Source organism: Lactuca virosa, chromosome 8 (genome assembly GCF_052849685.1).
Source record: "Lactuca virosa cultivar CGN04683 chromosome 8, Lactuca_virosa_CGN04683_v6, whole genome shotgun sequence".
Classification (NCBI taxonomy): Eukaryota; Viridiplantae; Streptophyta; class Magnoliopsida; order Asterales; family Asteraceae; genus Lactuca; species Lactuca virosa.
The window spans coordinates 112,154,644-112,168,004 of NC_136433.1; the positions used below are offsets into that span (position 1 = coordinate 112,154,644).

A 13,361-nucleotide genomic window follows, 5' to 3' on the forward strand; every position below is an offset into this window, starting at 1 on the left:
AAGTGCCCAAGAAGCCCAAGAAATTTATATTTTCGGTTTTGAAGCCCGACCCTCGCAGAGCCCGGTTTCTCAATAAAGCTCCCGGTTTTATTAGAAACGATCGTTTTAGGAAACGAAGTGCTGCCCGATTATCGTTAAATCAAGTGAGTGTGTAGTTACTTTCACCTTACACATAGATATGAAGTATTTTATATAAAATACGTGCTGTGTGAATATATATTATTTGTTTATTTGAGATGGATGTTGAAGGAATGATTTATACAGGTTTTTAAATAATTTAAAATGTATATGTATTTTTATCTACAAAAAATGTTGGGTAAAACATGGGTAGATGAAATAGTGGGTGTGTGATGAAAGGTGAGTTGGATAAATGAGATGATCAGTGATGTAGATCATGAGTTGAGGGTGAATGGTGAAATATGAGAGAATCACTTACCCAAACGTGGCCCCCGTCATTCAGCAGAGTATGAATGACAACCATGGACTATTCTAGATGATCCGTGGAACACTAGCAGGCTCGCAACCTGTAAGTGTGTGAACTATATGTTCATCAGCTGTACTCTAAAAACCCATTGGCATGTATTGCAAGGGGGGATTCCCGTGAATAATATTGTCGATAAATAAGAGCTATGGACTTAGCATATGTTGTATAAACCCTGAAAGCTATGGACTTAGTGCCTGTTGTATAAACCCTGGCGACGACGTGACTTCGTGCCTATTTCTTAGGATGAATCCTTAGGAATGAGTGATAGTTGATTCTTAGGGTAAATCCTTAAGAAATAAATAAGATAATGAGGTTGGGGTAATTTGGTTGATTGTTTGATGTTTAAGCATAATAAATTTATTTATTGTGGGTTGAAAACCCTATATGCTCACCAGGCTCCCAAGCCTGACCCACTCAGCTTTTTATATTACAGGTAGTGGACCCCGAGCATAGTCAGATGATGATGATGAGTGATTTTTGGATTATAGGCCAGTAGTTGTAAATAACAGTTGTAAGGCTTATAATGTCTTGTTTATGCTTTTGATCTGTATCGGAATATGACATCCCGAGGTTTTGATATAAAATGAAAACATATATTTCTTAAAGAAAGGTTTTGATAAATTTTTATCATGTTTTGTTTTTGGGAACAAATTCTGCAACATCTTTTAAAATGATTACTCTGATTTTATTTTAAAAGCATAAATTAAATCGGTCTTTTCTGGCCGAGAAATTTGGGGATGTCACAGGACGCAATCTCGTTCTCGGACGGAATCTCGTTCTCGGTCAGCAACGAAGTCCTCGGCCTCGTTCACGGTGCGAAGCAATAAACAAAGGGGGAGAAATTTGGAGATGTCACAGGACGCAATCTCGTTCTATTTTATGCAACGAACTCATACACATATGGAAATCTTTTTAGGCTCCTTGAAATCGGTGCACCTATTTCAAAAAAAAAAAAAAAAAAAAAGACGATTTATCAAACACATGAATACATGTGATTCGTGTTTGGAAATCTTTTGGGTTTGTTTTTTTAACACACATATATACTATCTTGTTCTTGTGAAATTCCAAAATCGATTGTAAGTTTGTTTTTGTTCTTGTTCTTGTAAAATCTAGAACAAATCCCATAAACGAAAGCCCTAAAGAACGATTTCAAGTTTGTTCTTACAATGACACAAACTAATGAATCCAGATTTGATGTGTGGGTCTTCTTGGTATCGAATTTGCTGTTTGAACTCGATAACAAAATAAATCTAGGCTTAATCCTAGAGTCTTTGTTTTTTGAACTCAAGAACACATGAAAACACATTCATGAACACACAGTCATGAATCTAAAATTGTGTTCCAGATATGATGTGTTTATTATGTTCTTGGTATTAATTTTGGTGTTTGAACTCAAGAACAAAGGAAATTTGGGCTTAACCTTGAGTTTTTGCCTTTTTGGTGTGTATGTGTGTGTGTGTGTTTACTAAACAACAAACTCAAAGACAAACTGTAAAAACTCAAAGTCATTATCTGTATCTCTATAAATAATATACAATTTGTTGTTTTAACCATTTAAAACAAAGAAATTTCAGACACTGTCGAAATCAAATGAAACCATTCCTAATTATACACAACTACGAGGGGGAATATGTTTAAAGAAAGGTCGAAAACAGGTCTAGCAGCTAGAAACGGCTACATTTAAAAATTAATCAAAAAGAGTAATTGGTTAAAACTGATAATAAGCTGAAACATAACCACTACAAATTAGTAAAAAAAAAAAAAAAAAAAAAACAAACTATCGTTCTTTTGCATAAACAAGGGTATTTTCACTACGTTACAAAGTACGTATATAACAAAGGGAACAACTGAACAAGGACATTGCAAAAAAAAAAAAAAAAAAAATTAAAATTTATAAACCATCTTCATGTACCATAACCATCTAGAAACCCATGAAAAGACGATAAAAACCCTTCCAAGATCATTCCCTTTTATATGAAATCTGAATCATTCCCAAAGTGCTCCAAATCTGGATGGGTCCCACCTGGTGGCCTACGTGGGTTCCTAGCGAATCGATTTGGCTCAAACCCAGGAACATCTGGTGGACCAAATGGATCAAACCGTGCACCAGGTGGCACACCACTGTTCCAAAATCCAACAATCAATTAATCAATTCTTCCATAAATAATACAAAATACTGTATATTATAAATAAATTAAAAACAAAAAAAAAAAAAAAGCACTCACGGTTGTCCTCCTGGGAAACCCATTGGTCCTCCACCAATACTACCAAAAAATCTTGGATCGTTTGGCCCTGAATGAACATGATAATGAATTAATAATATGTAAATATTGAATAATATAATGCATGATTCATGACAAAAAAATACATAAAATACATACCAACAAGCATTCCACCATCTCCAAAACCACCCCTGTATATATAAATTGAATCTAAGATTTAATTTTCGCAATTGGTAGTTTTATCATAAAAATAAAAAATAATAAAAAAGAAAGATCCTTGAACCTTGTAGGGTACATTCCTGCACCAGGTTGTGGATAAAGATCACCCCCACCAATGCTAGGATAAACAGGAGGCATAACTACCCTGGCATTTTGGTAAATAAACATTAGGAAATGATCAAATGATCATTCATATTTAAGGCAAATATATGATAGCAAAAACTTCAACTATCAACAACATAAATACCCTGAAGGATGATAAGGCGCACGAGGATCTTGAAGTCCAAAAGGTCCAGTTCTAGGCTGATCGTTATCATTGTCTTGAATGCTTTGCTTAGAACTACAAAAAGAAAGAATAAGTTCAATTTATATAGTAACAGCACCATCCCAATTCATGGATGACAGAGTAGTTTATAAAGTAAAATAAAATTTGTAAACTTCATTACTTTTGAGGAAGATGGACTAGTTAGTAGTTTTACCTTGTAGTTGCATTGGATGTGCTTGCTGTTGAAGAACCATTCAATTTGGAAATGACATCTTTGTTGATGCAATTCACTAGATTACCCAAGTTTTTATACTGTGAACTGTATTTCGTGTCATCACTTTCACCAATGAAATCATCAATTCTGCAAGGAAGAGACACCAGTTAGGTACATGTGAGCTATTGAAACAAATGCAACAATCATTGGGCGTGAAAATTCAGAATATGCTTTGAAAAACATCTATTACGTGAACGTTTGAAGAAGAACTGAAGTAATAATAACATGCTAGCTAATGGCAGAATTCAAGATGTAAATTTGGATGAAGAATATATATGCAAGTCTTCACAAACACATAAAGATAAAGTGCTTACTTGATCTCGACATGAGCGGGATTGGATGAACCTGCAGCTAAAGCGTCCACAAGCAACTGGTTGTTCATGGTAAGGCACTTAACAAGCACTTTCTTGGAAGCCACTTCAGGGCTCGAGTAAACAAAAGCATAATTGTCTTCAACTTCATTCCACCCCTCAATCTCTGCTTCATCTAAACCAACAGAAACAGGATGTAAAAATTAGAAACGCAGAGTGAACGCTTGTGATCATGTTTTTTGTGCTTTGACATCGGAACTCCAACTGATGTTACTCAAATTCCAATTTGAAACCTAAAATTCTATGCTAAGCTGGCTACCTTTTCTTACGAATCAAAACCCTGATACACTAAAAACACATAATAACAAGTTAAAATACAAAGAGGGTACCAGAAACAGTAGCGGCAAGAGCGTCGTCGGTAAATGCCGGGGGACCGGTGGCGTTGAGATTGTAGCCACTTGCCAGGAAGATCGAGTGGATAGCAAATGCAATTTTATCAGCAGAGTTCCGAAACTTAGGTCGTGAAGCCCTTATCACCGCCATAACGGATTGCTCAGTCGCCATGTTTGGATTTTTAATGTTCAATTAAAACAGAAACTCGCTTCAAGAACTAAGTGATACAACTTACTTGCCGGACAGAAGACACCGATCGCCGGACGTTACAGAGAAGGATTTCTTCTTGGAAAAGTTAAAGTTCAGCCCCATTAAAAGGCGATCACCCGGAAGTCGGCAAAACTAATGTCCGAACGCATTTGGGTCATTGTATGGCCCAATTGTTAGCCCAACAAGAACTTGATGTGTCAGCCACGTTATTGAAATGTAATTATTACTACGATAAGTAAATGATATGGTCACCATTAATCCCATAAAAAATATATTGTCTTATCATCCACTCATCTTCGTTAGGGTGCTGTTTTTTTTTACGAAGCTAAAATGTCTGCATTCTGCGGATCATATCAGTAAACCTCTACAACAGAAAAGGTGGATAAAATGTCTACAGTCTGCAATAAAAAATCTGTTTGTTTTTTAATGTCTTCAGACTACTGAAATAAATTGAATTTTAAATTAAACCAATTTTATAATATTTTATTTGAGTTTTAAAACATCTAATAATTATATTTTTCATCATAATAGATAAATAAAATGCTACAATAAAAAAAATCATATATAATCAATATTTACAATGGATAATAATAAATAACTACAACAAACAAAATCATATACTATCAATATTTTTACAATGACAAAATTTTAAAAATTCATCATCTTGATCTTATTTCTTCTCTTAGATGTAGCTACAACATCTAGCATAATATGGTTATTTGATTGTCATTAACAAAATCTAATTTCTTGCTTAAGCATCGAGCAATCTTGATAATCAATCTGTGTGTTTTGAACTCATTTATTATCCATGCCATTGATACATAACATGACACCAGCACCATAACTTGATTCAAAAGGAGGCTCTTATCTTGTTTTCATAAAGAACTTGAGTTGAAATAGATAATCTATTAATAATATCAAAAGCGGTATTTCGTTCTTTATACATTGCGTGGGGTTTTCTAAATATGTGGTTGTGTTAAAGATGATCATCAGCCCTTGTTCTTGACCCAATAAAACTTGGGATTTCTTTGAAGACTTTTATCAAACACTTGGTGTGCAATATGAAATCACAATCTTTATATGAACCTGATTATTAGAAGGATTTTCACATACCCAAACCAAGCAATTAAAATGAGCAAAAAACAAAATTAGAAGGATTCAACATGCCCAAACTCACGTGATTATTATTCAACCAGATTAGATGCTGAAAGAAACCGACATCTGATTTCAGGGAAGAATAGATTTCTCGTACCTATGGATGAAGCCGACAGTGGACAAAGGAGGAGGTAAGCGGATGTGGGCTTGGGCGAGCACCGATCGACGTCGAGAAGCTTTCACCAGCTACGTGCATCTGAAACGAAGGTGTGGCTGGTCGTCGGAGCAGCGCTTGTGTGCATCTGGTGAACAACGATTCTGGCGGTCGATCGGAAAGGGGAGGACGACCAGTGGAGGAACGATGGATGGTAAGGAGAGATATAAAGGCGGTGAGAGAAAATAGCGGGTTACGTGTTTTTTTTGTTAGGGTTAAATGGGTTGCAAAGACGTTAGAAGACATTGGTCCATGTCTGTGCCAAGAAGACCTTGCGCAGACGATTTTAAGTCTGTGCACTTCCAAAAAACAAACAGTCTGCAAGGACATATGTCTGTGTGTGGTCTGCGCGGCGCAGACAGAAGCGATCTTACAGATCTGTAGAAAAAAAAACAAACAACCCCTACATGTTCACTACAAGACTACTATTCATTGGAAATGATTACCATTCCACTATCATTATATCTTTTATCTTTTATTTTTATAAATATTAAACTAAATAAAAAATATAATTTATAAAATTAAATAACATTTTAAATATATATATATATATATATATATATATATATATAAAGTTAAGTAATGAGATATGTAAAAGGATATAATGAGATATAAAAAAACACTTTCAGGTCTATAATATTAAAAAAATTGATGATTGGTTTGCATACTTTACTCCCAAATACCCATTTTTCCTTCTTGACCCTTTTCTAAAAAAACGGGTGTCACTATTAAATAAAGTTTTTTGTTATATATATATATATATATATATATATATATATATATATATATATATATATATATATATATATATATATATATATATATGCAATGGATATCTTTATGACCATTTGGAAAGAAGCAAATTCATTGGTCGTGATTAAGCGTAGAGTCATCCACTTCACAAGATGCCTACGCCTCTTGGGAGCGGTGTTTACATGCGGGTTTCACAGCCACGCCAGATATTAGGCGTGGACTTATCTCCCATATCGGATAACTTTATTTGAGTTTCGTAATGATAATCAAATTAAAAGAACTAGAAAATACCATACCAAAAGCCTAATTTTCATCACAATGGAAAAAGAAAATAAATTGTTGTAAAATAATGATTTTTTTACCACATGTGTATTGATGAAACAAAAAGTTAGAGATTAATTAATTATTATTCGTTTATGGATTCCGATTAGCCTATGTATAACGCGAAACTCGTTTTGAATTAGCATATAAGTGTTTCGGGTTAATTTGTGTATAACTTGAAAACGTCAAAAAAATAAAAATAAAATTAAAATTAAATAAAACGTCAAAAAACAACATTGTATTCGAACAAAACATCAAAAACGAAATTAATAAAAACCAACGCAATTAAGATTATGTTAAATAATTAAAATAAAAAATAAAAATAAAAATAGTTATATTACTTATCATTTAAAACAAATTATGTATATATAATATTAATCTATTTTAAAAAGAATAAGTAAACTTAACTATTAGTTATTACTTATTAATAATTGATTTTTGCAAACTACCAACTAATGATTAATTAATTATTATTATTATTGACTTTTGCATATCAATAAAATAATTATTAAAGGGTATAGGAAGTGAAAAAGCAATTATTAAGGTGTACCAATAGTAGTACCTTAGATGATTCTGATCCTGTTGGCAATAACATAATCTCGGTCCAACGTCGGATGACTCCCCAATAACCAAGAATGTCTTGGCCGAGGTACATTCAATATCAGAAGTAGAAATGCCACTTAAAAACATTTGGAAGACAACATCAATTTTTGCAAGATCCATATATAATTGAGGCACTCTCCTGGCCCTTTTTGTGTCCCCATTCGTACTATGGGTAGTTTAGTTCCTTTAGGTTGCTTTGGCTCATTCCCCTAAAAGCTTAAGTTGTAAATGGAGTACATTTGGACTAAGTGCCAAATACCCCATCACCTTATGAAACAGAGACTTGTTGGTTAAAAGAAGAAGGATGGATCGGTCTTCATCTTGAGTTGCCCCATACATAAACACTTTGAGACTCAGCGAACCCTTCTACATGTCCAATGTTAACCCTATCGTAAAAAACCTGATTAGCCTTGAAATGTAAAGTTGTGCTTCAGACTTGAGGGCATGCTCCTCCACATCTCGTGAAATTGACAACACTATTAACATAGGTAAAGAAGTTTGCTTTCAAATTGAAGACAAAAACTTGATTCTGGAACAAGAATTGTCCAATGACATGTCTATCTTTGAACATTAGAGGTATTGGGGAGGACCAAAAGTTCGAGTGGGTCGGTTGGTTGAAAAATAAGTACAATGTATGTTTCTCAAGGCAGCCATAAAGTCAACTAAATGACTCGGTGAACATTAATGATGTTGGATGTTGGGATTCCCTCTACTTCAACTTTAATCATGTTGACGCGGTAGGTATATATGGAGCTCTTATAAGCATATGGTGTAGGAAATAGTGTCCAAGGTCATTAACCGTTTTATAATATTTCTAATAATAATAAGGTCATTTTGGGTTGGCCTCATAACACAATTAGTTATAAGATAATGGAGACATTTAAGTTATTAATTTATTAAATGATTAATAAATTAATTAGAAATTATTTTGGAACAAATTAAATAAATTTAATTAATTAAAGGGTATGGATATTAATTAATTCCTAGAGATTAATTGGAATATTCTAAAAGCTCCTAGAAGAGTAGTATGGACGGTTTTAAAGATCCTTATATAGGGATAAAGCAGGTTTTGAATAAGGTACAGGTTATCCTAAGAGTTGGAATTACTCGCTGCCTATAAATAGACTGTTAGGGATCAAACCCTAGGTACTAATTACCTTTCAGAAACCATTTACTCTATTTCCCCTCTCTCCCTTATGTGAAAATTATAACCCCTCTCCCAGGATTATAAAATTTAAAAAAATCTCATAACAAGGGTTAATCCTTATTAGCTTCTTGGAGTTTTGGTTATGACTACATTAGAGGGATTCTAATTTAGGTCATTCATCTATTGCAAGAGTTGGTAATTATGAGATCACAATCAAAGCAAAAAGAGGTTAGTAATTTATCCTTTCTCTAGTTTAATTTTAAAGTAAGTTGATATAACTAGTAAAACCTAGATCCTAGGGTGCATGCACACATATGTATTTTGTTTTGTTTTTGCTGCCTTGATCGTGTGCATAGATGCATTGAAAACCCAACAGTGGTATCAAATCCTATAAATTTTAGTTATTTGCACTTCTTTTGTAAAATAAAAAATCGCAATATGGATCTTTGACGGATGTAGCGCATCTTACCGATTTCCAAATTTCATATTTTTCAAAAACTTTGAATTATGGGAAAAGCCTCTTGATTAAAATATTGTTTAAATTATATAAATCCGAATATTAAATCCTAGATTAATTTTTAAATATTATTTAAGTAGGAATTTTAATCTGAATATTTAATAAATTAATATTGAATATCATTTAAATTAGAATTAGAATTTTGAATATTTAATTTAAATATTGTTTATTAAGATAATTAAATAAGAATATTTAAAAAGATAAACATATAAGTTTAAAAGGTTTAGATTTAGTATATGGTATGATTATTATATCTATAACAATAATACAACATGTGTCCTCACATGTTTAATTAAAATATTATCGCCGAACGATGACTAGGTTCACCCGCTCTAATGCTCCAAGAGAGGTTTAAGGAGGTCTCTATAATTTCAAATAAGTCTGTTTTTTACAAGCCCATAGGCTTACCACCCTCGCCGCTTCTTTGCATTTTCATAGCGGAGTTACCGAAAGAGTTTGATTGGATGATGTTCAAGATTAAAAGTATTAACTAAAAGTAATAACACAAAATTCTCGTTTTATATTAAAAAAATGTGAGTCATGTGTTATCCATGAAAACACACATTTCGTTTATATTTAGATGATGGAGTGTGTGGTTAACGAGCACGTCAGTGTAAAAATATAAGTTGAAATGATGTGTCGCTGGCAGTTTCATTTTATTTACTTCTTTTTATAATCTATTTTAGCATATTTCATTCATAATTTAGGCAATCATCATGCATATTTTCCTTTTTGTTATTTTATGATTATTTCGGGCACTATCTAGTTTTTTGAGCATAATTGCATATTTTAAGAAGTATAGCGAAACGAAGATGTTCGAGACTTGTGGGAAGCGATTGGACTTGGTGGACAACAAGGAATCTTGGGCTAGAAGACTAGTGGAGATGATACATAAAGTAGGCTAGTGATATATGGATCATTGAAGAAAATTTAGGCCTCGAACTTGAAAGAATACTAAAGAATTATTTGGGGTTGCAGATTGATTTCGAGCGAGGGCACGAGCCGTAGATGACTAATGAAGGTGAAATGAACTAAAATTAAATAAATCTTAGAGCATGATTGACTACAAGCTGATTGGATCCATTCTTGACCAGTGGGCTATATCATTGGAAGCCCAAATCACAAATGAGCCCAAGTCAGGACCCACTCGCACAACCTACCCATGCAACAACACGTGGGCTGCGCAAGGCCCTATAGGGGCAATTCCAGATTTCTCTCTTTTATGCTATATAAGGAAGGTTGGTGTGCCACTTTTCAAACAACTTGAAGATACGATTTTGGAGCATTTTCTCTGGAGATTAGGGAGTTCTTGAAGCCTTGAAACTTTGAAGAAACATCATCTTTTATCTTTGATTCTTGCTACATGTGTGGTACTATTAACTTTTATTTAGTTTCCTTATGTTTAGCCAAGCTGTAACACCCATTTCCAGGTACTTTCATTTTTAGCCCTTCATGTTGTTTAATTTATAGTTTGGCCACTTACCCTGACGTACTAGCCTTGTACGCCGAGCGTAAGTCAGCGAATGAGTCAAGGTGGAGGAGGGAGTACGGTGGGTGTACATGTGGGTACGCCGGGCGTACTCGCACAGTTTCTAAACCCTAAATTTTAGCGTTATAACCCATATTTAATCACCTTATACCCCCTGGACATCCTCTCATCCAGTCTCCATTCCCTCTAAACCCTAGAATGAAACTCTAGCTTGTGTATGAGATATTTGAAGCTTGGAAAGTGATTCTTGAGTGTTTGGTGCTAGAAAGAAGATCAATCAAGAGGTGGTGGTTCATTCTAGCTTGTAGATCCAGAAACTTGATCTTCTTATGGACCACTTCAAGGTATAAAGTTCAAACCTTGGGACTTATGTTGTTAGATCTTGTTTTGCATGGTATTATGTTTCTTTTGTCCCAAGACTTGGATCCTTGTGAGTATGGAGTATTCTATGGCTTTTGAGTCGTCCTTTCAGAAGTCTTAGAGTGTTGTGATTCATAAAAATGCTAGCTTGACCTTCTCCTTTCCCTCATTCAAGTGTTTTAGAGCTTTTGGTGATGTTGAAGTTAGGGTTTTTGAGGTTAAGCTCTCTTTAGCCATGCAAAGGCTTAAAGTCAAAAACTTTATGAATTAGGACGTTCTTTAGGGGCCAGATATGTGTTTGGAATGGATGTATTAACAATTAAGACATTAATAAGGGAGTGTTGAGATCTGCTTATGTACGTTGAGCATACGCCTGGCTACGCCTGGTGTAGCCTGATCCGAGCCCGTCCCTCCAGCCTTGCGTTCTACGCACCGCGTAGAGTGAGTACGCCGAGCATATTGGTCATAAGTTGACCGTTGACTTCCGTTGCCTTTCGTTGACTTTGACCACTCATGTCTTAAATGGATTGTGAGGGGTTTTATAGGGGAAAATTGGTCCTTTACTCTAAGTGTAGACTAGACTTGTCTTGGGTTTAGTAGTGTGTGTGGGAAATACCTTAATTATTAATTAAGGTTAATTATAATATTTAATTAGGCGGAGTCTAGTTCTGACAGTTCGAGTGTGAGTTTTATCAGTCACCAATACCAGGTGAGTCTCCTCATTTATTCTTACCTGTATGGTAGAATAGTTGTATGTATGTATGTATGTATATATATATATATATATATATATATATATATATATATATATATATATATATATATGTGTGTGTGTGTGTGTGTGTGTGACGACCAGCTGGGTTTGAGTGTTATTACTATTTTTGTGTTTGCTTCATATGGGCTGAGACTTCGGGTAGTCTCTCGGGTTATTGATAACCCACAAGGCGTGCCGGTTGCCCACTGAGCCTTCGGCTAGTCTCCAATGCTGCTGATAACCCATAGCTGATTATTTTGTGATGTGTTGTATGTGGTATTTGATGTGTTTTAATCATAACAAACAATCTTATGTCTGTATGCAACCCTAACTTTGATCTATGTTTTCTCTAATTGAACATACACTGTGAACAACAATGTAGAAACCCTAGAACACTAGTATATAATCAAAATTACATAATTAGGGTTACAAAACATACCTTTGATTGTTATATAGCAATAACAATCCAAATACTTAGTGTTGTTAAGACTTTGAAAACAAGCGTCACAATTGTCACACATCTAATGGCTCACACCCAACTCTAGCAATAGAAGAATGATTGAGAAGGAGGAGGGAGGTTGCAATTTTCGGCTGGTACTCTTCAATAACAAGTGGCCGAAAATCATAGGGTATCAGCCCTATTTATAGTGTAGTCAGGAAACCCTAGATAAGCCCAAATCCAAGATTATCTTAAATGGGGGTAATTATCCACTTTCCTGATTATCCATTAGAGACTATTCTTGAAATCCTAAGGCTCTAGAAAAACCGTCCATAGCCTATGGAGGGTTACAGATTGCCTTTTGCTCAACTATTAAACAATTGCAATTCAGTCCCTGCACTCTTAATTAATTCTTTTAATCCGAAAACTAATTCTAATTAATTTCTGATTAAATATTAGTTAAATATCACTATTTCTAGTTAATATATTATTCTCATAATATATTCATAAATTACTTATTTCAGTATATTAATTAATTAATAAATCAACATCTTTCTCCAAAATCATCCTTCCCAGTTGCTAGTCTTGAGGGCAACCCAAAAGGACTGTGCTACTATCAATTCAAGTATATACCAATTATAGTTATGGGATTTGACACCTAATCCAACAGTCTCCCACTTGGATAAGTCTAATAACTATAGTTGCCAGTATATCCTTCTAAATCGATAAGCAAATTGTAGCTCTCAAAGTCGTTGTCGAACTCTGACCTAGTCAGTTATGTGTCATAAGTTAAGTGATCATATAATCTTCCGTTCTGCAAGATATCATGTGGAAAAATGACATGGAACATAATCAATCTCATTGTACAATACTTTGTTTCCCGATTTCGTATTTATAATCACAAAGAACTACTAATCGAACACATCAATCTAGTCTTGGCCGAGCCCGACACTATAAGTCAACACCAAATCATCGAGGGGCCCAAGATATCGCTTTTCCATTTAGGGAAAAAGGAACAAATAAACTTTGACTTATATGTTTGTACTATTTACTCATCAAATAATGCACAACAATACGTTTTATAACATCAAGTTACTAATGCATTTATGTATTATTCATTCACAACCAACTTGTAAACAAGAACTCATATATCTCCGTTTAAAGATTATAAGATATTATCGTCTCAAAATTACTCGTGATAAATTCCATGAAGTAATCATCTGAGCGTGGGTTAATCCAATACTTAAATCTCTATTTCAAAGTACTCATGAATGTTGCAGCAACCATTGAT

General features: G+C 34.1%; 1 protein-coding gene across 1 annotated transcript; it reads right to left on the reverse strand.

The window, feature by feature from the left end:
- Window positions 1-2,247: 2,247 nt before the first annotated feature.
- On the reverse strand, window positions 2,248-4,476 carry LOC145128523 (proteasome inhibitor-like protein). The gene is made up of 8 exons (XM_079063317.1): window positions 4,165-4,476; window positions 3,779-3,950; window positions 3,405-3,551; window positions 3,173-3,265; window positions 2,990-3,070; window positions 2,866-2,897; window positions 2,710-2,776; window positions 2,248-2,605 (listed from the first exon to the last, which is right to left on the reverse strand). Exons 1-8 carry the CDS (start codon window positions 4,337-4,339, stop codon window positions 2,455-2,457), a joined length of 918 nt encoding a protein of 305 aa, XP_078919443.1. The 5' UTR covers window positions 4,340-4,476; the 3' UTR covers window positions 2,248-2,454.
- Between the last annotated feature and the right edge of the window lie 8,885 nt (window positions 4,477-13,361).

Bases quoted from the DNA above. Each gene is read 5' to 3' on its own strand.
- LOC145128523 (XM_079063317.1), bottom strand. From the start codon at position 4,339: ATGGCGACTGAGCAATCCGTTATGGCGGTGATAAGGGCTTCACGACCT. The intron at 3,552-3,778 runs GTAAGCACTTTA...TCTTCCTTGCAG, and splicing joins CCCGCTCATGTCGAGATCAA to AATTGATGATTTCATTGGTG. The intron at 2,898-2,989 runs GTTCAAGGATCT...TTATATATACAG, and splicing joins GCAGGAATGTACCCTACAAG to GGGTGGTTTTGGAGATGGTG.